Source organism: Geotrypetes seraphini, chromosome 3 (assembly GCF_902459505.1).
Source record: "Geotrypetes seraphini chromosome 3, aGeoSer1.1, whole genome shotgun sequence".
Lineage (NCBI taxonomy): Eukaryota > Metazoa > Chordata > Amphibia > Gymnophiona > Dermophiidae > Geotrypetes > Geotrypetes seraphini.
This window is the reverse complement of record NC_047086.1, coordinates 131,697,857-131,721,962: the sequence shown is the minus strand read 5'-3', so window position 1 is coordinate 131,721,962 and position 24,106 is coordinate 131,697,857. Positions and strand designations below refer to the sequence as shown.

Genomic DNA, 24,106 nt, shown 5'->3' with positions numbered 1-24,106 from the left:
GATCAGTGCACACTTCCCCCACACTAAGCATTAATTTTATTTTTTAGCACGGGGGACATGTTTGGAGACAGAGAGTAGGCATGCCCTGTGCGTATCAATAAGCAGAGCTACATTACTGCCCACTAACCAATTAGCACGTGGTTAGCGTGAGAACCCTTACCACTTAGTAAATAGGTGGCAGTAAGGGAAAAATTTTAAAAACGGTGCCCTACCAGTGCCTAAGTCAATTGTAGAACGCTGTTAGAAATGGCAAAAAAATGGCGAGGTTGAAGTTTCTACTGGCACCTAAGTAAAAGTTACCAGAATCACGTTTATGTAGGTGCTTTAGGCTGCCAAATGTCAAAGTAGGCGTGGCCAATGCCGAAAGTGGCTTATGTGGCTTAAAGCACCTATGTAGGCATGATTCACGCAAAGATAGGTGCTGGAAACGTAGGCCTAGAAAACACAGGCCTACATTTCCAGCGCTTATCTTTCCCATAGGCATAATTCTGAAACCGGCACAGATATGTGATTGACACGCAATTGGCGGCTGCTTTTAAGGCTGTTACTGATATCAGCGCCGGTTACAGAATTTGGCCCTAAGGGCTCATATGCTAATGGCTATGTGCTGGCTTGGAAATTAGCATGTGGCCATTAATTCTGAAAATGGAAAATGCAGCCCTTTTACAGTTATGCTACAAGTGGCCTCGATGTCCCAAGAAACCCACACGACAATGACAGTACAGGCCACTTTTTTTGGTGTTTAGTAAAAGGACACCCAAATAAATTCCTGGCTGACTAAATAGCACAGAATATTAGGCGGCAAATATTTAAGATCAAACACTGCAACAAAAAAACATGGAAAGATACCCCACAAAGAAAAGACCGAGAATAAAGAAGTGGGGGTGTAAAACTCCATTCCCACTTCTTCATTCTAAGACCAAAAGTCACCATTGAAAAGATATGGGGAGAATGGGGAGCCCTGAGGGATACCACATCCTATCCTCCATGGTTCAGAAAATTCATTTTGATTTCAGTTTACTGAATACCTCTTTAGATGGATTCTTATCCCCCCCCCCCCCCCCCAAATGAACACCTGTTATCATCACAACTAATATCGGGATATATAAAGTAAGGGTGGTGGGGGGGGATAAATTTCATTAATTTAAGATGATTGTAATAGAAATTCAAGTGATGTTTGTAAGTTTGTTAAGTTTAAATGTTATTTCTGTTTACACTTGTTGTAAGTTGTAAAAATGAATAAAGAATTATATAAAAAAATGTAGCTCTTAATATTTTTGACTTATGCCTAGAACATGTGGTTTGTAGTTGGAATAAACACTTTCAGAGCCACTGGATCTGTTCAGAGTAAATCATGCATCTTCACATTACATCAGGCTACAGAATACAAAAGTGTGTGTGTGTTGGGGGGGGGGGCAGTCAGAGAGAAGCAAAATAATTGAGATATTGCCAAGAATGTATCAGCAGTGCTCCACTAAATAAAAAATGCCAGCTAAGTATTCTGTCTGGGTTCTGACAGAGCATTTAATGAAAACGAAATCTAAAATGAAAATTTCACATCTGGAAGTTGGAAAGGCTGATGAGTGCAGCATCTAAATTATCAAAATTATCACTGCAGGTTTAAAACGAGAATGCATGAAAAGTAACATTTCCATTTCATGAGTTTCATAAAGGGGCACTATGGAGGCAGCTTCCTCAGCCCCTGGGAGGGAGGGAATTTCAGCAATTAAGAGCATAAGAGTTGCCATATTGGGACAGACCAAAGGTCCATCAAGCCCAGTATCTTGTTTCCACCAGTGGCCAACCCGGGTCACAAGTACCTGGCAGGGATCCCAAAAGAGTAAAACAGATTTTATGCTTCTTATCCCAGGAATAAGCAGTGGATTGTCCCAAGTCCATCTTAATAATGGTTTATGAACTTTTGTGTTACAAAATTATCCAAACATTTTTTTAAACCCTGCTAAGCTAAGTGCTTTCATCATATTCTCTGGCAATGAATTCCAGAGTTTAATTACACATTGAGGCCTGGATTCTGTAATCAGTGCCATTGTTGGCAGCTGCCTTAAAAGCGGCCGCCGATTGCATGGCAATTACGTGACGGCACCGGGTACAGAATTGCGCCTCTGGCAAAGGTAGGTGCCGGAAATATAGGTCAGGGTTTTCCTGGCCTACATTTCTGGTGCCAACATTAGCCACGCCCAGAGTGGCGTTAGGTGGTGTAAAGCACCTACAGAGGTGCAATTCCAGCTGAGCCTTCATTGAAGATCGCAAGAATTGATTGGGATGCGAGCCCTGAGATAAGTTTGATTTTCCTACTATTTCATGATGATGTATTGCTAGGGCAGGGCGGTTGTGCTATGATGTGGCAGATATAACTATTACCATGTTGATGGTTTATATCACTGACTGAGCACTTTTCATTTAATCGTATACTTTTTTTTTTGTTTTGAGGTTTATACTTTATAGCTCTTGTTTATTTATGGTTTATGTGGTGCCATTGCATAAAAGTCTGAGCTGAAAGCCCAGAGGAGAAGGAAAAGACTTCTAGGCTAAAAAATAAAAAAGGACAAATCCTATGATAAAAATATTAGCAAAAATAGGCATCTTTTGCAACCTCACCCCAGAGATTTGATGTATTTGCTGCAGCTGAAATATTTTCACACCCTAACAGAAACTATTATGGCTAGAGATGTGCAAACTGATATTGATTTGATTCAAATTGTAGTACAAAGAAAACAGCACAGAAGGCCTTCAGGTTATGGGCAATCAACGTGTTTCAACACATCAATCATGGAAGTTTTTAGGCGTGATTTTGTTTCTTTATTGATTTCCTATTTGTATCCTGGGTATGTTTTCAGCTGTTTGTGGTAATTCTGAACTGACTTGATAAGGCTTCTTCACCCGAGAAGCGCCAGGGCTCGGCCCTCAGGTACAGACAAGGGTTGGCTCAGTTGACCCGTTTAGTAACTTTGAGTTTACGCCCAGCAGTGTCTACGGTGAGCTGTCAAAGCTCAAGGTTAACAAAGCAATGGGGCCGGACAACCTGCACCCCAGGGTGCTTAGGGAGCTGAGTGATGTCTTGGCGGAGCCACTGTCCACGCTCTTCAACCTCTCCCTTAGTACAGGCAGCGTTCCGTTGGACTGGAGGATGGCTAACGTCATTCCACTCCACAAGAAAGGCTCAAAGATGGAGACAGCAAACTACAGACCAGTGAGTCTAACATCGATAGTGAGCAAACTAATGGAAACTCTAATCAAACACCAATTAGATAAGATCCTGGATGAAGAGAATCTACGGGATCCCCGACAACATGGATTTACTAAGGGGAGTTCCTGCCAATCCAACCTGATCAGCTTCTTTGACTGGGTAACGGGGAAGCTGGATATTGGGGAGTCCCTGGACATCGTGTACCTGGACTTTAGCAAAGCATTCAATAGCGTACCACACCGCAGGTTACTGAGCAAGATGAGTTCTATAGGATTAGGTAACACATTGACGAAATGGGTTGGGAGCTGGCTTGGAGGTAGGCTCCAAAGGGTGGTGGTGAACGGCACCCCCTCCGAAATGACGGAGGTGATTAGTGGAGTACCACAGGGCTCAGTCTTGGGCCCAATCCTATTCAACATCTTTATAAGAGACTTGGCAGAAGGGCTTCGAGGTAAAATAACATTATTCGCCGATGACGCCAAACTGAGTAATGTAGTGGGCAAATGCACAACAGACGAAGATTCAGTGCCCGACAACATGATGCACGACCTACTCCTACTGGAGCGATGGTCTAGGACATGGCAACTCAACTTCAATGCCAAAAAATGCAAAGTTATGCACCTGGGCAGCCAGAATCCATGCAAGTCTTATACCCTTAATGGCGAGATCCTAGCAAAAACGGTAGCAGAACGAGACTTGGGGGTAATCGTCAGTGAGGACATGAAGTCTGCCAATCAAGTGGAGCAGGCTTCATCCAAGGCAAGACAAATCATGGGCTGCATACGAAGGGGTTTCGTCAGTCGTAAGGCGGAAGTCATTATGCCATTGTATAGATCCATGGTGAGGCCCCACCTGGAATACTGTGTGCAATTCTGGAGGCCGCATTATTGCAAGGATGTGCTGAGACTGGAGTCGGTGCAAAGAATGGCCACCCGGATGGTCTCGGGACTCAAGGATCTACCATACGAAAAACGGCTTGACAAATTACAGCTATACTCGCTCGAGGAGCGCAGAGAGAGGGGGGACATGATCGAGACGTTCAAGTATCTTATGGGCCGCATCGAGGCGGAGGAAGATATCTTCTTTTTCAAGGGTCCCACGACAACAAGAGGGCATCCGTTGAAAATCAGGGGCGGGAAACTACGAGGTGATACCAGGAAATTCTTTTTCACTGAAAGAGTGGTTGATCGCTGGAATAGTCTTCCACTACAGGTGATTGAGGCCAGCAGCGTGCCTGATTTTAAGGCCAAATGGGATCGGCACATGGGATCTCTTCACAGGGCAAAGGTAGGGGAGGGACATTAAGGTGGGCAGACTAGATGGGCCGTGGGCCCTTATCTGCCGTCTATTTCTATGTTTCTATGTTTCTATGATCATATAGAGACCCCTGACGTTGATGCACAGAAACACGGTCTGTGGCAGGTTTTACAAGAAACATACATTGATAACCTGAAGGCCCTGAAGGCTGTTTTCTTTGTTGTTTACTTGTCTATGTGTCCCTCTTCATTCCTGGATTCAAATTTAGTACCCCAGTATGCTGACCTTCTTCTGTCGTTCAAAAATGGTACCGGCAATCTAAGCATCATAGGTCAGGTGGTAAATTTAATTCCTTTTTAGCGTTGCTTAGATTACTGGTGCCATTTTTGGATGACAGAAAGTAGTCAACATACTGGCATCAATGTGAGTGTTTTCAGTGGTTCTAGTAGTGTTACAGGATATTGCGGAGAGAGCTGTGTAATTCTGAATTACTGAAGGAATGATTTTTACTTGTATTTTTGTGTTTTTCAGTGGACCGCTACTCTGATGTAAGAGACAAAAAACTGGCCGTGTCAGCCAGTGGGTCCGATGGAGCTGTGTTGCAAGTTACGTTTTCTTGTTTCAATTCAAGTTTCAATTTAAGTTTAAGAGCTGTTTAAGATGAATATTAAAAAAAAGTTCTTCAAAATGGTTGACCAATGATGAAATTAGTAGCTATGAGCGGTTCTATGAGAGTTATGAGAGGTTCTGTTGAATGATTCTTTGCAGTCTACCACAGAGGATCTCCATATGTTAAAATACATTAGATTGAATGTGTGCAGATCTACTGCAGGACACATGACTCACTTGCATTTAAGTCTTATGAAAAGACTTAATTGATTTAAAAGCTTGTGCTGGGATTTGTTTATATTTTATTGTTCCTCTTCCATTGTACGTACATATCTCTCATGCATATTCATTGAGGGTATTCTGAAAACCTGACTGACCAAGTGATTCCTGAGGACTGTGTTTAAAACCACTGGTTGAAACCCGCAAATAGAGCAGATTTTTCTCTGGGCAGACTGTGTGAATTGTTTTATTGTCTTCTTTTTAAGTCAAGGTCAGAAGAAGGATCTATTAAACAGTATGGGACAAAAAATATGACAGATCATATGAAGTCATGTGCAGTCGTCAGACTAAGCAGGTAAATGCTGATTGATTGGTTTGTGAGAAAGGTTCCTGGTACAAATATTTCACTAGGGGATAGAGCTGCTGTGAAGAATACTGAATTACATCTAGTTGTTGAGGCTGGACTATCATTTTCTGTTGCTGAGAGTTTGGGTTTGAAATTATTTGCCCAGCGAATGATTTTAATCAGCAGCAATTATGGAAACATAAGTGGTGATGATGAATTGTATGGATGCCTAAATGTAAGGAAAGCAGGCTGTGATAAAATGAAGCAATGCTGTGAAGAGATTAATAAACAAGTTATAACTAGTTCTGTTCATAAAACTGTATTGTTTAGCACAGGTACGACTACTAATTACATCAACAAGAACATAGAGAACTTCATTGATACCTCTCATAGAACTTAGACTGAATTTGAATGATACACCATGCACGGTTGACAAAGGATCAAATGTTGTGGCTGCATCTGCTGCACAAACTTACATAGATTGTTCATGTCACCAGCTAGAAACTTCCATTGACACAGCCTGGAGGAAAGTCATGTTTGTGAACCCCAACAAACGCCATCTGGACAACTATTCCCATGGTGCACACTGGAACAGAGAGTGGATGATGAAATGAGAGATTACGAGAGAGAAGCAAACCCACCTCAACCTCACTTTGACGTGCTGAAGTGATGGGGGGGTCTCCATTTCAAACCGTTTCTATTGTTATCAGACATTGCTAGATGACTCAATGTAATTCCAGCATCTTCAGCTGAATGTGAGAGACACTTCAGCTCATTCAATGCTTGACACATAATTACGTTAGCATTCAATGCTTGACATATAATTACGTTAGTATCCTGAAACTGTTGAGGCTATTTTGATTGTACTTAAGGGGTACAAAAATAAGCAGATCAAGTGATTTTGGAACAGTGACTGACTCAGGCAGACAGTACATTTGAATCTGAGGGGACATCAATATGGATGTTGAAAAATACAAGAACCACAAGATTGGTGTAGCATACAACTGCGTCATCAAGGGATTGATAAAGGGAGTCCCAGAGTGGAATCGGCTGATGGAGAGCAATAAATAAGTAGCAGGTGAAACTGGGCAGGATGGCTAAAAGTTCTGGGTAGGTGAAAGTAGAATTGGGTATTTCCTGTGCAGAGAAGTGGTCGGGGAGTGCAATGACTAAGCCTCCACCTTTCTTGGAAAGACGAAAAGTGTAAAAGCATTGAACGTCTGGTGGTATGTCCTGGCATAAATAAGATTCTTCTCTTGGACTCAGCCAAGTCTCTGTTAGGCAGAAAATTTGTGCTTGGGAGGACCGAAAGAGGTCAATGACCATTGGAGGAGTGTGTGTGTGTGTGTGTGTGTCATGACTTAATCCCTCCAGTGGTCATTTGGTCAGTTTGGGTACATTTTTGGCCCTTAGATGCTTTTAAAACAGATCTACAGTAGCTCCGAGTGTCTAAATAGCATCCTGGACACCATGGCACCTTGGTAAATTTTCAATTATCATCACAAGATGTCCATAAGAACATAAGAACTGCCATCTCCGGATCAGACCTTCGGTCCATCAAGTCCGGCAATCCGCACATGCGGAGGCCCAGCCAGGTGTACACCTGGTGTAATTTTAGTCACCCATATCCCTCTATGCCTCTCGTAAGGAGATGTGCATCTAGTTTGCTTTTAAATCCTAGAACGGTGGATTCCGCAATAACCTCCTCTGGGAGAGCATTCCAGGTGCCTGAACTTGTCCCCCCCCTTATCTTCAATCCATGTCCTCTTGTCCATGTCACATTGGACATTGTAAATCATTTTTTTCCTGCTCTATTTTGTCGATTCCTTTCAGTATTTTGAAAGTCTCGATTATATCCCCTCGCAGTCTCCTTTTCTCAAGAAAGAACAATCCCAGTCTCTTAAGTCGTTCCTCATATTCCAAGTTCTCCATACCTTTTATTAGCTTCGTTGCTCGTCTCTGCACCCTCTCCAGCAGTTTTATATCCTTCTTTAGGTTGGTCCAAGTGTTAAGCATTCTCTAAGTCTGCCTATAACATACCTCCAACACACCCTCTTGAACTTTTGGGCACACTGCAGATAAAAAGCTTAGTAAGACGTCTAGGAAATAAGTTTTGAAAATCAGCACTTGGACATTTTGGCAATTAAAACATCTAAGTGCCAGTTTATGCCATCTTTGGGACGCCTCTCTTTTTTGAAAATGAGCCAAATAGCACCCAAATTTGGGCAGCAATCTAGGATGTGAACCCAACCACATTGGCTAATGAGCCAACTACTGCCAATGATTGGGTGCTAATTGGCACACAACCCAAAAGGGGTCTTGGCCATGGGAGGTGCATGGATGGTTCAGGGGGTTTTCTTAAAATTTGCACACAGTGTTATGGAATACTGGAGATGTGCGCCCAAATTGGGTGGGCCAAACAAGCAAACTGGGTGCCATGAATTATTTATTTATTTAATTTGTTTTATATCCTGTCCTCCCCAACGAGCTCAGAACGGGTTACAGATTAACATACATAAATTAGTCAAGGCAGGTGTAAGTTTTGGCAACCAAATCGGCACTCAACTCTAATTCTATAATGGGTGCTCATCTCTGAGTGTCCATTGTAGAACAGCATTGAGTGTTAATTTTGTCTGATGCTGACTTTTGAGCACCATTACTGAATCTAGCCCAATATGCAGGTATGTTCTCCGTCCCTAGTAGGCTCACAATCTAAGGTATGTTTTTTATACCCAGGGTGATGGAGGTTAAGTGATTTGCCTAGAGTCACAAAGGCCCGGATTCTCTATAGGATGCTGATATCGGTGGCCGCCTAAAAAGCAGAAGCCAATCACGTGTCAATCACGCGATGGCACCCCATAGAGAATCACGCCTCTGTGAAAGATGGGTGCCTGAAATGTAGGCTAGGGTTTTTTGGGCCTACATTTCCGGTGCCTATCTTTGTCATGAATCTTGCCTACATAGGTGCTTTAGTTTGCCTAACAAAACTTCTGGCATTAGCCACACCCACAGTGGCACCTACCAGTGACTAAATTTAGGAGCTGTTTCTAGAATGTCCCCCTCAATGTTATTTCCTCTCATGTCTTTCCCCAAAAGTACCTTTTTTTTTGCAAATGAATTTCTGGGTTTTGATAGAAGAACCATGGCATAAACACAGAAAGAATCTGTGTCTGTATATATGTTGAATGTGTCTTTAAGAGAAAAAGCTACATTGAGCATCTGAGATTTTTTTTTTTTTTTAATACAGGGTTTTCTACCATTATCTGATGGCTTCATCATACTTAATTCCTGAATGTCCTTTTATCTTTGTACCACCATAATTTGCATCTGGCACCCATGGTTAAGGATCCATAGAATGATATAGATGAAGTTGTAAAATGCATGCACAAACCATTACATAGTGATTCCATTTTCAGAGCCTACAATTTCCTCTTTTTACTCCAGTTCAAGTTTCGAATCTCAAACCAATAACTCTTTACTTGTTGGGGAGATGTGCCTTAGTGGAAACGACTATTCTGCACATGGTATTTCCTTTCCAGATGGTTGAATTTGATCGCCAGATGGCTTCAGGACCTCTTAAGATCTATGCCACAGGAGGTCTTCTCCTTGGTTTTGATACATAGCTACTCTGCTCTGCCTTTTTCCAAAACATAAAGAGACCTGAACAATGGACCTGTATAGCTGTTCGCAATACCACTTTTTTCCACTCTCTGGCTAGAGATAAACAGAAAAAGCCATGATTTTGATCATAACTCCAGTCTTCAATCTGTATATTTTCCCATGGGCTGAGTTTATTGTATCACAGGGCTAGACTGTAACAAGAACCCTTACAATTTGAGAAAAAATTGTAATTGTCCATGTTTGAGGTTTATGAGATCATTTTTAGGATGAGATGAATCTAATAAAACTTCTTTTGCTTTTAAGTTTTCTTGAAGATGTTGCCAGATATTATGGAGGGAAGGGGTTTGTTAGCTTAAATTATGACCATATTTTTGAATTCTTTTTCGTTTTAATTTGGACTTCATGCCCAGACTTTAGATATATCTTTTCCTGAAGTCATTTATCAACTGTTTAGAATTTATTGTAACTATGAATAGTCCGAGGTGTTGTTTGCATATGTTTTTATAACATGATTGTAGCAGTACCCAGTTCACCTGATCCCAAAATGTTGTTTATGACTGAGTAGGTTTATTGTTGTTGTTTTTTCTCAGAAATGAAATATAACTAAACTAGGCATATCCTAATGATTCTACTTGTTCAATTTGGGCTGTGTTCACTGCTGCTATTGTTAAGGCAAGATGTGCTGAACATTTTGGAAATAATTTCTGTCAAATATTTTTCTGGCATAACATGCATTCCTTAAGCTGGTTTTCAGTCCTACCATGGTTTTAGAATTACTAGTAAAATGATCTATTGGGTAGCAATCTTTCAAAGAAAGTTGATCAAGTCCTGTACAATTCTACAATTCTATAGTGCACCAAATCTTAGGCACTAAACTTATGGTGTGAGAACGTGAGTTAATGGATGTTAGTCATCAAAACGGGGCTGAAAGGACACTTAGGTGCTATTCTATAATATGGTGTCCAAGGGACTCATCTTCAAAAAATAAAGACATCCCAAAAAAATGGCATAAAGTGGCACTTGGATGTCTTACTCACCAAGATGTCTAAGTGCCGATTTTAGAAACCAACTTTCTATACATCTTGCTAAACCTTTTGCCTGCACATCTAAAGTTCAAAGGGGCATTTTATGGGTGGGATTTGGGCAAGCTTAGTGCTTGCACCAATTATCAAACATTTCCCAAGATTTCCAGGATGCGATTTAGACATTCCAGAGCTAGACCTGTTTTAAAAGCATCTAAATACCAAAAAGGTGCCCAAATTGTCCCGATGACCACTGAAGGGATTAAGGTATGTCCCCCTCCCCCCTCACACTTTCCCAGTGGTCATTGACTCCTTCCTACAACCCATCAGCAGTCTTCGCCAAACACAAAATTCTTCACCCTCACTAAGGGATTGCACCAAAATGACTCAAAACACAGTTTGAGACACCCATGTACCTCCCAAGGCAATGCCCCCTTTTGAGATACAAACTGTAGGAGTTAGGCGCCCAGTCTTATAGGATATAGCAAAATATGTGCACAAATTTTAATAGGTGCAAATTAACAACAGTAATTGGTGGTCTGCTAGCCAGTTCATTTGCAAGTGCATTTCGGGTACATACTCAAATTTGTACACTAAAATTGAGAGCCTTATATAGAATCTGAGGAAATGTCCCCAAACATGGAACAGCATGCTGGTCACCATGGAACTGTGCACATGGGCATATGTTAGCAATAGAATCAATATTCTAGAGTCCTGTATAAGTTAAGAACATAAGAATAGCTTTACTGGGTCAGACCAATGGTTCATTAAGCCCAGTACCCCATTCTCATGGTGGCAAATTAAGGTCACTAGTACCTGGCCAAAATCCAAGGAGTAGCAACATTACATGCTACCAATCCAGGGCAAGCAGTGGCTTCTCCCATGCCTTAATAACAGACTATGGACTTTTCCTCCAGGAAATTATCCAAACCTTTCTTAAAACCAGCTATGCTATCCGCTCTTACCACAACCTCTGCCAACGCGTTCCAGAGCTTAACTATTCTCTGAGTGACAAAAAAATTTCCTCCTTTAGGTTTTAAAAGTATTTCCCTGTAATTTCGAGTATCCCCTAGTCTTTGTCATTTTTGATGGAGTGAAAAATATATCCACTTGTACCCGTTCTACTCCACTCAGGATTTTGTAGACTTCAATCATCTCTCCCCTCAGCTGTCTCTTTTCCAAGCTGAAGAGCACTAACCTTTTTAGCCTTTCTTCATATGAGAGATGTTCCATCCCCTTTATCATCTTGGTTGCTCTTCTTTGAACCTTTTCTAGTGCCACTATACCTTTCTTAAGATAAGAAACCAGAATTGAGTGCAATACTCCAGATGAGGTCGCACCACCATGGAGTGATACAGGGGTATTATAACATTCTTAGTCTTGCTAACCATCCCTTTTTAAATAATTCCTAGCATCTTGTTTGCTTTTTTGGCCACCGCCACACATTGGGCAGAAGGTTTCATCGTGTTGTCTATGATAACACCCAGATCCTTTTCTTGGGCGCTAACCCCCAAGGTGGACCCTAGCATCCAGTAACTGTGATTTGGGTTATGCATCACTTTGCATTTGCCCACATTAAATTTCATCTGCCACTTGGACGTCCAGTCTTTCAATTTCCTAAGGTCTGCCTGCAATTTTTCACAATCTGCATGTGTTTTAACAACTTTGAACATAACATGCAGTCAACTCTCACTGCTGACTCTTATAAGTCCTTTTGATGTTGTTTTGCTCAAAATGACTACCAGATTGTTTTCCTGAGTGGTGACTCCTAATTTTGAACCCAGCATCATACATCTATGGTTAGGATTATTTTGCCCTATGTGTATTACTTTGTACTTGTGCACATTTAAATTTAATCTGCTACTTAGACACCCAGGGCCTGATTCTAGATACGACACCTGCCACAGTACGCACCTACTACGTGCCAATTACTGGTAGGTGCTGTGTCCAGAATTGTACTTATTTTTTGTACAACTGCCTTAAATGTAGACTAGCGTTTTACAGGCCTATACTTAAAGTGCCTGGCTTATTCCAAGGAAGCGCTTAGGCACGCCTACAAATGCCTAAGGCCATTTCCAGCGAAAGCCATGCCTACGCTGGCCTTAGGCATACATAGACATGTTTAGCTGCCTCCGTACATGCACAAATGACGCCTACATTATAGGCATCGATTTTAAAAAAAACCCACCTACAATCGGGATGCCATTTTGATAATCAGGCCTCCAGTCTCTCTAGTCAGGTTCCCAGGAAATTCCTCACTACCTGTTTGTGAGTTAACTGCTTTGCAAGTTTAAATACCTCATTCATCACTTCCTATGTTAAAAAGAAGTTCCACACCGATTCTTAGAGCATGCCACCTTTTATATACACTTCTCCCTCCGTATTTGCTGTGATAGTGGATTAACAGAACCGCAAATACAGAAAAACCGTGAATAACTTCATATGTTATTCGCTGTTTTCTATTAAAAGCCATTGTGAATATGGTGAAACCGTGAATAACACGGTGGGAGACCTGGTCTGTTCCTGAAGGAGAGGCAAAACACAGTGAAGAAAGTGCTGGGAATCAGCGATTGCTAATGCTAATGCTGCCATTAGCTTGTGGCCATTAAAAAATAATTAGTGCATGAACACTTACCATCACTCATTTTGTAGGTGGTAAGGGTTCATATACTATTCCTCCACTTATCAGTTAGCATGAGGTAATATGTCTGTACTAACTGACTGGTGCAGGAACACCCACTCTCTGCTCCCAGACATTCCCTTCCAAAAACAATTAAAAAAATTTTTTAGCATGTGGTTAGTGTGCACTGATTTGGCTCTTACCTGCAGGACACCTGAGTGCTTCCTGTCATCCAAAGCTGCAGTAGAAAGTGGCCTTAGTGTGCCCTTACACAGATCTTTCCCTCATGCTAAGGCCATTTTTACCACTGCCACAATATGGATGATTTTCTATCTTCTGAAGTAATGGCCACATGCTAATGACAATATTAGTGCATGAGCCCTTACTGCCATCTGTTTTGTAGGTGGAAAGGGCTCATATGTTAATCCCATGCTTGTAAATTAGTGTGTAGTATTACAAATGCACTGATTAGCACAGAACGCTCACTCTCCACCCCCAGATATGCATCTTCCCAACAAAATGTAAAAAAAAAATTTAGAACATGGTTAGCAGTTGCACATTCAGAACATACTATCGGGTGCCTTAACACATCCTGTGGTAAGCCCTTTTAACCCTTTAATTGGCAGATGGTGAAAAGGCTGCTTTCCGTAACTTGATGTTGAACGAGATGAACAGTACCAATTAACAGGCATTTGGAGATGCAGATCTCCCATATGAGCCATAGAAGAAACATGATGCTTCTGGGCAAAAATGCCAAATAAAGGGTTAAGCTGTAGTAAGCGCACACTAGTGCTTCCCACAGCTTAGTAAAAGAGCCCATAGGTTGTAAACCTTCCAAAGATAAATATCTAATGTACCTGAATGTAACTCACCTTGAGCTACTACTGAAAAAGGAGTGAGCAAAATCCTACCCCTATTTTTCTTTCTTCTCTGACTGCATTGAAGTGGAATGGTGCAAAATACCCGCATATGCCAATTATTAGCAATTCCAACCCTGAATTATATCAACACTAGAAGAAACACTATCTTTTCAGTAGTTGCCCCAACACTCTGAAATTCGGCACCAAATCTTTAAGAGAGAGAACTAATCTTGAGAAATTTAAATCTTTTCTTAAGACATTCCTTTTTAAAGATGCCTTTCAAGTATAAATGTCCTTTTAAAGATTTTAAAAATTTCTTTATTTTTTATGAGTCCTCTTGTATTGGACTTACTTGTTTTTAACCCCTTCCTTATGTTTATACCTTTCTATCTTACTTTTCTTTAACCATTGTAGTTCTATCCTTTTTTTCCCCACTTGTACCCGTTTGTCTAGTCTAGCATGTTATTGTTTTGTCGAGTATGGTTTTTAAAAAAAAGTTATTTTAATTTGTATTATTTGTTTTTACCCTATTTTAAAATGTATAACTACCTTGACACAAATTGATAAGGTGGTATATCAAATTTTTAATAAACTTCAAACTTCTATTCATCTTGAGCTGCTTATTGATTATTGGTGGAATGTTTGAATCTTATATGGATATATGGGACTGCATAAATGCTAATTATTATAATTATCTTGATGGAGAAAGCTTACCCTGGATCAGCGAGATGTTCTTCAAAGTTATGGAGTGCTCCCAATCCTTCAAACGAAGATCTTCTGTTACATTGTTCAGAATAGCCATCTCATGTTTTAGGTCATGCTCCATGTTGATGTAAATCCTTCTCATGTGTCTGGCATCCTCTGTTGCATTGGTTATTAGGACCTGGAGGTCTTGGATCCTTGTGTGGTGGATGCCAATGTCATATGAGAAAGTTCTGTTGACTGCACTCAGTGTACTTTGAACCTCAGTGAGCTGATCATTCAGGCCGACTACATTTGTTGTTATGTCTTTCAAAAGGCTGTCATGGTGGTGCAAATGCACTTCAGTATTGTTAATCTGAGTGGAGAATCTGTATGTCTCTAACTGCTGAGCATCACTCAGTTGATTGACTTTGTCTCCCAGGCTGGAGACAAATGTGTCTGTTTGGTCAGCCATGGTCTGCAAGCTCTGGAGATGCTCTTCTACCTTCTGCAGTGACTCCATCAGCTGAAGCAATGAATCTGAGTGATTATGGAAAAAGTCTTGCAATTTCCAAATTTGGGCCATGAGATCTCCATTGAAGGACAGCTGTAGCAGTTTGATTTGTATGTCCCTGAAGCTCTCATTTAATTGATTCATATTTTCTGTTAGCACTTTTAAGTCTTCTGGGGAGCTTGGAGGTCGAGAAACTAAAAAAAGAAAATTAGAAAACAACAGCATAAATATAAGACAAGTTTTAAGAATTAGTGGAGGAGATACAGCTAACAACTTGGAATCTACTGGACATTTGTTTGGTAGAATAGGCACCATGAGTTCATTACAATTAGGAGATGCTCCAGTTGGTAATAATGTTGTACTGTAGGTCAATATTATAGAAGGGGGGAGGCAATATACAGTAAATAAAAAATAAATTGTGTCCTCCAATAATTTATCCTCAGTGACTATGTAGAACTACACACAATTTTATCAAACAGACCCCAAAATCCACCAGGATCTGAACCCCTGAGGAGTAAAAATTACTTCCTTCCGGAGTTACTAATATTCTCATTGGCCCACAACTGGAAAAAAAGGCTGAGAAGAAACAAAATGCACACATGGGAGAAAAAATTCTCAGTCCCCAAAACCAAGTGTTGAATAATCATAAGGTTAACAAATACCACTGAGCACAAATGCTAGAGAGAGGGGGGATCAGAGAGTCCCAGCCCAAGGAAGCGTCTCCCCTGGAAACCCCAATGGAATGGAAAGGCCAGGTTTCAAATGTGCAGGAGAGTGAAGTTCCAATGGACATTTTTTGGAATAGGAAACAGGTCAAGAACAGTGAACTGTGAAGCCTTTTCTAAACTACTCTAAAATCTGTGGGTTTTCCCTCGCTATTACTTTCAATGGCTACTGTATGCCTGCTACCATCTCACCTAAGCTTAGTGGGGGAGAAGGGTGAGACAACTGAAGCGATTCAGTTCGGGAGGGCAGGAAATAATCTGGTCTTCTTTTCCACCTCTCTCCTACATCTGGTTCTGTTAGCCTGCAGAACCCAGGGCGCTAGTGAAGGCTGTGAGATAAGGAAACGCTGCAGGATGAACAAATACAATGAAGAGGTTCAGTGAAGCCACTTGATAAAGGAGCTGTTAAAGTGTTTGCTGATTAAGAAGATTAAGGTTTTTTTTTGAGTGAAAAGCTGAGAAGTGGTGTTGTGATTAACTCTTTTTGGGAAACCCAAAGGGGACTGAGAAGAAAAGGCTTGCTAGTACCTTTTGTTTGGGGTTTTGGGGTTTTTTCCCTTTCTTTTTACAGCTGTGTTTGGGCACTGGCAAGGAGTGGCACCTTTGTGTGCCATGAACTGGACTTATTTGAGGACTATTTTTAGTTTTTTGAGTTAATCTACATTGCTGGGCAGTTTGCTTATAACAGCCCAAGGCTGAAAGCCAAGGAGGTGCTTTATGATTATTGGTGCTTTGAAGCAGAATAAAAGAACTGTTTGAGAAATTTGGCTAAAATCATTCTGATAATTATTTCTTTTTGTTATTTTGTCAAGTATTATTGAACTGTTGGTGATGAATTCTGATGGTGATCATGTGCTGTTCTAATGCCAAGACACATCTGATTAGGGTTGCCAGATTTTCCAATTGGAAAACCTGGACCCCTAGACCTGCCCTAACCTCACCCCCGCTGCCTGCTCTTGTCTGCCCCCCCCCAACTCCCCACTGCCTGCTCTTCCGGAGTCTGTCATAGGGGAAAACACCCTCCAGGGATTCAAGACAAAGTTAGACAAGTTCCTGCTGAACCGGAACGTACGCTGGTAGGGCTAGTCTCAATTAGGGCGCTGGTCTTTGACCAGAGGGCTGCCGCGTGAGTGGACTTCTGGGCACGATGGACCATTGGTCTGACCCAGCAGCGGCAATTCTTATGTTCTTATGTTAATCACATCGAGCAGGGAGGAAGTCCACTCGTGTGGGATGTCACGCGATGACATCACCATATGACATCCGCGCATGCGTGGACTTCCTCCCTGCCCAACACGATTTGTGGAGGCTTTTCAAAACCCAGACAAAGTGCTGGGTTTCGATAAGCTGTCCGAACCCCCAGACATGTCCTGAAAAGGAGAACATGTCCGGGGAAATCCGGACGTCTGGTAACCCTACATCTGATGGCACAATATGCTGTATTCAGAGATGCCCAATATCTGCACTTATGTCTAGATTAGGCATATAAGTATATGTGTAGATTAGACACATATTTTTGGTGCACACACAGTTTGAAAAGTGCTGAAAATATGCTGGATCTACACATATACTTTGGGCCAGTGCTCATTCATCTAGTCCTTGGGGCACACCCAGCCAATCAGGTTTTCAGGATATCCACAATATATATGCATAAGATAGATTTACATACCAAGGAGGTAGTGCATGAACATTATGTGATCTTTGTTTTGAGCAGGACCACTGTATTAACTTTTAAACTTTCAAACTAGAGAATGACACGGTGACAAAATTCATCACTGTTCCTGTTTCCGTCCCCGCGGATAACCTTGGTAAACAATCTTCATGTCACTCTTTAAGGAGAGAGGGAAGAATCAGAGTATGAATGGCCACAACCACTGACCCGCAAGCTTTGCTTTGAAGAATGCTGGTGTAGAAGGACTGAGGTTGAAATAGACACTAATAATAATAATAACAGTTTATATACCGCAATACCGTTAAGTTCTATGCGGTTTACAGAAGATTAGTGGAGTACAAGTTGAGTTGACGTACAAGTTGAGTTAACTTAAGGGATGTGGGAACAATGGGGAGAAAGGGCAAGAGAGGGGAAGGAGGGAAGTGGGTCAGCTGTCTAGGTATTTCAGGAATAGGTGAGCTTTGAGGCGTTTCCTGAATATCTCATAAGTGGTGGGCAATAGGAGTTGTAACACTACAGAATAACAGTCTCTGGTATCCAGAGCAGATATTGTGATGTCATAATGCCTCATTCCACCAGTGCCTAAGAGCCAATTACATCAGTGATGTCACAATGGCTTCATTATCCTTGGCTCACATAAGAATCAGAGTATGAATGGCCACAACCACTGACCTGCAAGATTTGCTTTGAAGAATGCTGGTGTAGAAGGACTGAGGTTGAAATAGACACCAGAAAATGACATGGGATTATTTCCCGCGGTTATCTGCGGGGACGGGAACGGTGATGAATTTTGTCACCGTGTCATTCTCTGTTTCAAACTATATTTTACGATTTGGCATACCTTTTATTAACACTGTTTTTTTAAAATCTGGTTTGTCATTCATAAGGACTCCTGATGCAGGCTCTTTAGCTGAAACACGACCCACGTCGAGTCCAACATTGTGCTGGATGATTCTCTGCATGTGTTTTGCCGTTGGTGTTATTAAAGTGTGGTTCATTTGAAGACAAGGCACATTCTTGCTTCTGTCTTTTTGGGAACTGAGAATGCAATGTTTCGGTGGTGAGGTGGCAAGTAAAACAGCCTCCATTTGAACCTAGAACAGCTGCTGAAGTTGTGGCTATCAATCAATAGAACACACCACCCAGTATATAATACTTTAAACAAAAACATTTTTTTGATCCTCAGCAGGCTCTTTTCACTTCTTGGATGCTTTTTTCATGCCAACATGGCATGAGGCATTTTTTCACCGGATCGTTTTTATATATTTATGTGTAATTTTCTTATTGTGTAACTTAACTTAGTGCAAAGATCCAATTTAAATAAATTTATCTTTTGTCAATAGTATGTAGGGAACGCCTTCACCGACACGATCAAGTTTCACATATTTTTCTTCAGGAGCGAGGCTCCCAACGTGTACATTGACAAGTTGAATTTCTACTGCGCTCCACAGGTTGCCTGAATCAATACGTCATGCTCTGTCCCTGGCAGTGTTCAAATCCAAGCTAAAGGCCTACTTTTTTGAAACTGCTTTCAACTCTCAACTCCCCCTCACTGCTGTCAGATACCTCTACCCACTATAATCTCCCCAACCCTGCTGCTGTCAGATAACTATACCCACTATAACCTCCCCAACCCTGAAAATGTCCTGTCTAAATTAGATCGTAAGCTCTTCTGAGAAGGGACTGTCTATTGCATGTTAAAATGTACAGCGCTGCGTACGTCTTTCAGCGCTATAGAAATAATAAATATTAGTAGTAGAAGAGAGAGAACAGAAGGACAGATTGAAGGGGATGGAAGGGGGAGGAATGTTGGACATAGTGATGGAGGAAGAGCTGTGGCTGGAGAGGAGTGATAGAAGAAGAAATGGACAGTGGTGAAAAATGATGTACATGATCTGGGGATGAGAGAGGGAGAAACGTTGGATGTGGCAGTAGAGGGGGTGGGAGAGATGCACCCTGAATCTCTCTCTTTCTCTCTCTTTCCCTACTCCCTTTGCAGCAAGGGAGGGAATGAGAGAAAAACAAATGGATAGTGAGAGAGAGAGGGAGACATGTTGCCAATAGGGGTGAAGGAGAGACGAAGAAAAGTTGGACTCATGGAGGGACAGAGAGAGATGTTGGTTGGAGAAGGGAATGAGGTCCAGAGGAGAGGAAGCGTGCAGGAGGCAGAAAGAAATTAATATTGGATGCACAGTCAGAAGGAAGTGCAACCAGAGACTCATGAAATCACCAGACAACAAAGGTAGGAAAAATTATTTTATTTGCAATTTAGTGATCGAAATGTGTCAGTTTTGAGAATATATAACTGCTGTCTATATTTTGCACTATATTTGTCTATTTTTCTATAGTTGTTACTGAAGTGACATTGCATATTTTAAAGTAATCTGCCTTGACCTCTTTGTGAAAAAACACACCAAATATACCGTAAATGATAATTAACATTTTATCTGAATACAGTGTGCCTTGTGTTTTTTTTAAGTTTTGTGGTTACCATTATGAATTAATAAGATTACATTGTATGTATATGAAAAATGAATGGAAGAAATTGCATTACAATTAGTACTATTATTATGGGGGTGGGGTCAGGGGCAGAGCTTGGGCAGGGGTACTCGGTTGATATTTGTTAGACTTAGGGGGTACTTGGCTTGAAGAAGTTGAAAAACACTGCTCTAAAACAATCTTATCTGAAAAAAACAGCACCGAATACTATGCATAATTTGATCCTGCATTGTTAACGTAGAATCTAGATATACTCTCAGTGATTTTACCATCTTTTCTACTGGCAGCATCAGTCTATCTACATTCACATAACTCAACCACCCTCCCCATGAGCCATAACATAAGCACTCATCCAAGATCTAATAACTGCTAAGTAATCTGTCAACTGACTCTGCCAAACATCTCATAAGGGAAAGAAAAATTGTATGTCATCTACATACATCCTATATTCCACCCCAAGTACCCCAAATACCACTCCCAAAGAGGACAAATATAAGTTAAACAAAAGAGCAGATAATGCAGACCTTTGGAACACACCCTGTTGTACTGTCAACAGATCAGAAATCATCTCTTTGCTTTTTACTTGAAACCGGCATCCCTACAAATAAGTGGTGAACCATTGTAAAACCACCGCTGTAAACCACATTCTTTCAATTTATGCAATAGTACATCAACAGCCATTGTATCAAATGCAGCTGAAATATGTAATAAAACTAGACAGTACCATTTCTTTCCATCTATCCTCCTCCTATCCACTGTTGCTACAAGTAGAGTCTCAATACCATGTGCCCTACAAAATCTACATTGATACCTATCCAAGTCATTCACTTCATGTGACTACGATTCTAATTGTGTCAAGACAATCCTCTCAAAAACTTTTGATATAAATGGTAAAGTAGAAATTGGTCTATAGCTAGATAACTCTTCCAACTCCTCATTTTTAACAAAGGCTTCACAATGGCCTGCTTATTAGAGAATGACACGGTGGCGGTTTACCCGCGGCCACCACATTTTAGCCGCGGGTCACCCGCCGAAAACGGGGAAGAAAACTAGCAGTCGCTGCGGCGACGGGGACAAGGCCATTCACCGCCCGCGGGGCGGTGAATGGTCTTGTCCCCGCAGTGAGGCATGAAGGATCGCGCGGTCCCCGCAGCTCACACCCGCCTGCCCAATCGATTCTAGTGTTTAGCCAGCTCTCTCCCTTCTCCTCACCTTAGTTTGTAGATTTTCTTTTTCGGCGACCCGCACGCGCGGCTGCTCAGTGTTCAATCTTCTGCTCTGACGCAACCGGAAACAGGAAGTTGCAGCAGAGCAGAAGATTGAACACTGAGCAGCCGCGCGTGCGCGGCTCTCTGATAGCGTGCGGGTCGCCGAAAAAGAAAACCTATAAACTAAGGTGAGGAGAAGGGAGAGAGCTGGCTAAACACTAGGATCGATTGGGCAGGCAGGTAGTGGCTGTGGGGACCGTGCGATCGCTAGTGTTCCCGGCTCAAATTGGAAGGAGGGAGTGAAAGGGAAAAGGATTCTGGGCCAAGGGGATGAAAACGGAAGAAAAATCCACAGCAGGAAAGAAAGGGAAGGACAGGCAGGTGAGCCAGATGCTAGAAGCAGGGGGGGGGGGGGGGAAGAAAGAGGGAAAAAAGCTAGATGGGGTTGAAAAGAAGAGACACACGGGTATGGAAGAGGAAGATAGGGGAAATCTGGACACAGGAAGGTAACAGAAAGAGGGGAAATTATGTGCATGGGGCATAGGGACAGAGACATAAAGGGGACATGCCATGGGGATGGTATATGGACACAGGGGGGGGGGGCAATGGCAGATACATAGGGGAGATATTAGAAATGGGGAAAATAGGAGCACAGAAGCGAGATGGTTTGTGGGGATGGGACAGGGACCGAGCTCGCAGGCTCCAGTGGCTTGCACAAATTACATTGTAACGTGCCATGAAAATAAGAGGGAGGAAGGTAGATAGATAGGCCACGCGAGAGGAGCTGAAGGGTGGTAGAAAGGAACAGATGGTAAAGGAGGGAGGGAAGGGTGGTGGTGGAAAGGAATAGGACAGACATTGAAGGAGGGTGGAGAGGAACAGACCCTGAAGGGAAATGTGGAAGACAGAATGGGAAGAAGACAGATGCCAGACTATGGGGGAGCGGAGGGAAGAAGATGGGTGCTAGACCAATTGGGGGGGGGGGGAGTGAAGGGAGAGGCACAGTAACAGCAAATGGAAGACGCAGAGAGAAGACACACAGTGGATGGAAGGAATTGAATGAGAAGATGTGGAAAGCAGAAACCAGACAACAAAGGTAGAAAAAAAATTCTATTTATTTTTTGCTTTAGTTGTGTTGATAAAAATTTATAAACAAAGCCCTGCCAGCTGAACATCTCTTTCTCTAGTTCAGCAGCAGGAACTTTGATTTATAAGAAAGGAATAAGCTAAATATTACAGTACTAAGGCTTATATGGATGCAGCGGGGACGGTGACGGGGCGGTGAATGGGATGGCAGTGGCGGTGACGGGGCGGTGAAAGGGATGGCGGTGACGGGGCGGTGAAGGGAACGGCGGTGACGGGGCGGTGCAGAGGATGGTGGGCCGGTGACGGGGCGGTGACGGGGACAGATTTTTTCCCCGTGTCATTCTCTACTGCTTATATAGTGCAGGAAAATGACCAGTACACAAAGACTTATTCACTATCTGACATAACAAAGGTGCAGTCTTTGGCACCAAACTTTTCATAATTATTGTTGAACAAGGGTCAAGTAAAGATCTAGTAGGGGTCAGTTGGCTCACAACCCTACAGCCCTACATTGTGGTAAAATCAGTTAGCTTAGCAGGGTTTAAAAAATGTCTGGATAATTTCCTAAAAGAGAAGTCCATAGATCATTATTGAGATGGCCTGGAGAAATACACTGCTTATTCCTAGGATAAGCAGCATAAAATCTGATTTACTACTTGGGATCCAGCTAGGACCTGGGTTGGCCACTGTTGGAAACAGGATACTGGGTTTGATGGACCTTCGGTCTGTCCCAATATGGCAATTCATATGTTCTTATGTTCCTCCTCGGTTGTCAAACAAAACTCTGACTGTTCTTTAGCAACCATATTTCCACCTCCACAAAACCCCTCTTGGGACTTCAGAGTTCAAATCCAGACTAACTCTCAGTTTTCTGCAATAATAATTTGTGTACACTGAGTGTTGGCCCATTATTTCCTATCAAATGATCATATTCATTGACCAAAAAAATGTAGTAGTCTATTCAGAGATTTATCAAATCTGCATTTTAAAATATTTATTTTTCCCTTCCACACATGCACATACTCGCACAAAGTCAATTGAAAACTAACAAAATCCTCAGCATCTCATGACTTTCTCCACAACCTTTCACTCATATGGAGTTCCCTCTACAGTGAATCAAAGCTACAATTTTCCATGGGCATGCCTTATACTTATCCTGCATCCAAGCAGTACAACCATGTCATCAAATCATCAAATTCTAGAAATGAAACCTCCCATAAAGCATTAGGTTCACAATGCAGCCATGCAGCTATTGTCCTTGGTTGCATATTATAAATCACTCCCATATCCATCAATCCTCAAAGTGAAGGCCAACAAAAAATGATCTAACCATCCCACTGGTGTAATTTGTGATGTAGTACACAGGTTCATACTGTATATAGACTTTCAAACAGAAAAATCAAGTAAGACATGACCTGCTTTATGTGTAACAGCTCCCACTATCTGAACAACAAGAACAAGTTGAGAGCATCTTGTGTACCAAATACTGACCTTTAGTCAGTTGTTCTGCATCAGGATCCAAGGGAACATTAAAATCTCCCATCAAACAAAACCTTTCAAAAAGTACCTGCAATTCATTCAACATGTGCAAACAATCCATTGCAAGTGTTCCAGGTGGACTATATAAAACGTAAGCTTATTAACAAAACTCTGACATTCCACTTCTTTTTAAAAAAGACAATCACTCCTTCACCCCTCCTTCCATCTCTACAAACCCACTAATAATTATAATTCCCTGACCAACATTCCTGAGCTAATACCAGATCAACCTCCAAAAACCATACAAAACAAATCATAAACATTTATCATAAATTAAAGCAGTTTTATTACATATTGCCCTAGAATTAATCATTCCAAAAGTCTATAATTGACCTTTAAACAAGCTCTCCAAACAATGCACCAGCTGCAGCACTGTTCCTCACATACTTATTTTGCAATGCCTTAACCGATTGTAATTCC

The 24,106-nt window shown here is 41.7% G+C and overlaps 1 protein-coding gene across 1 annotated transcript in view; it reads right to left on the bottom strand.

Moving 5' to 3' along the window:
• Positions 1-24,106, bottom strand: part of SCARA5 (scavenger receptor class A member 5) — a 426,171-nt gene that overhangs the window by 97,506 nt on the left and 304,559 nt on the right. The window contains exon 4 of the mRNA XM_033939637.1: positions 14,477-15,151. Coding sequence (XP_033795528.1) covers positions 14,477-15,151 — 675 coding nt within the window. The remainder of the gene's footprint in view (positions 1-14,476; positions 15,152-24,106) is intronic.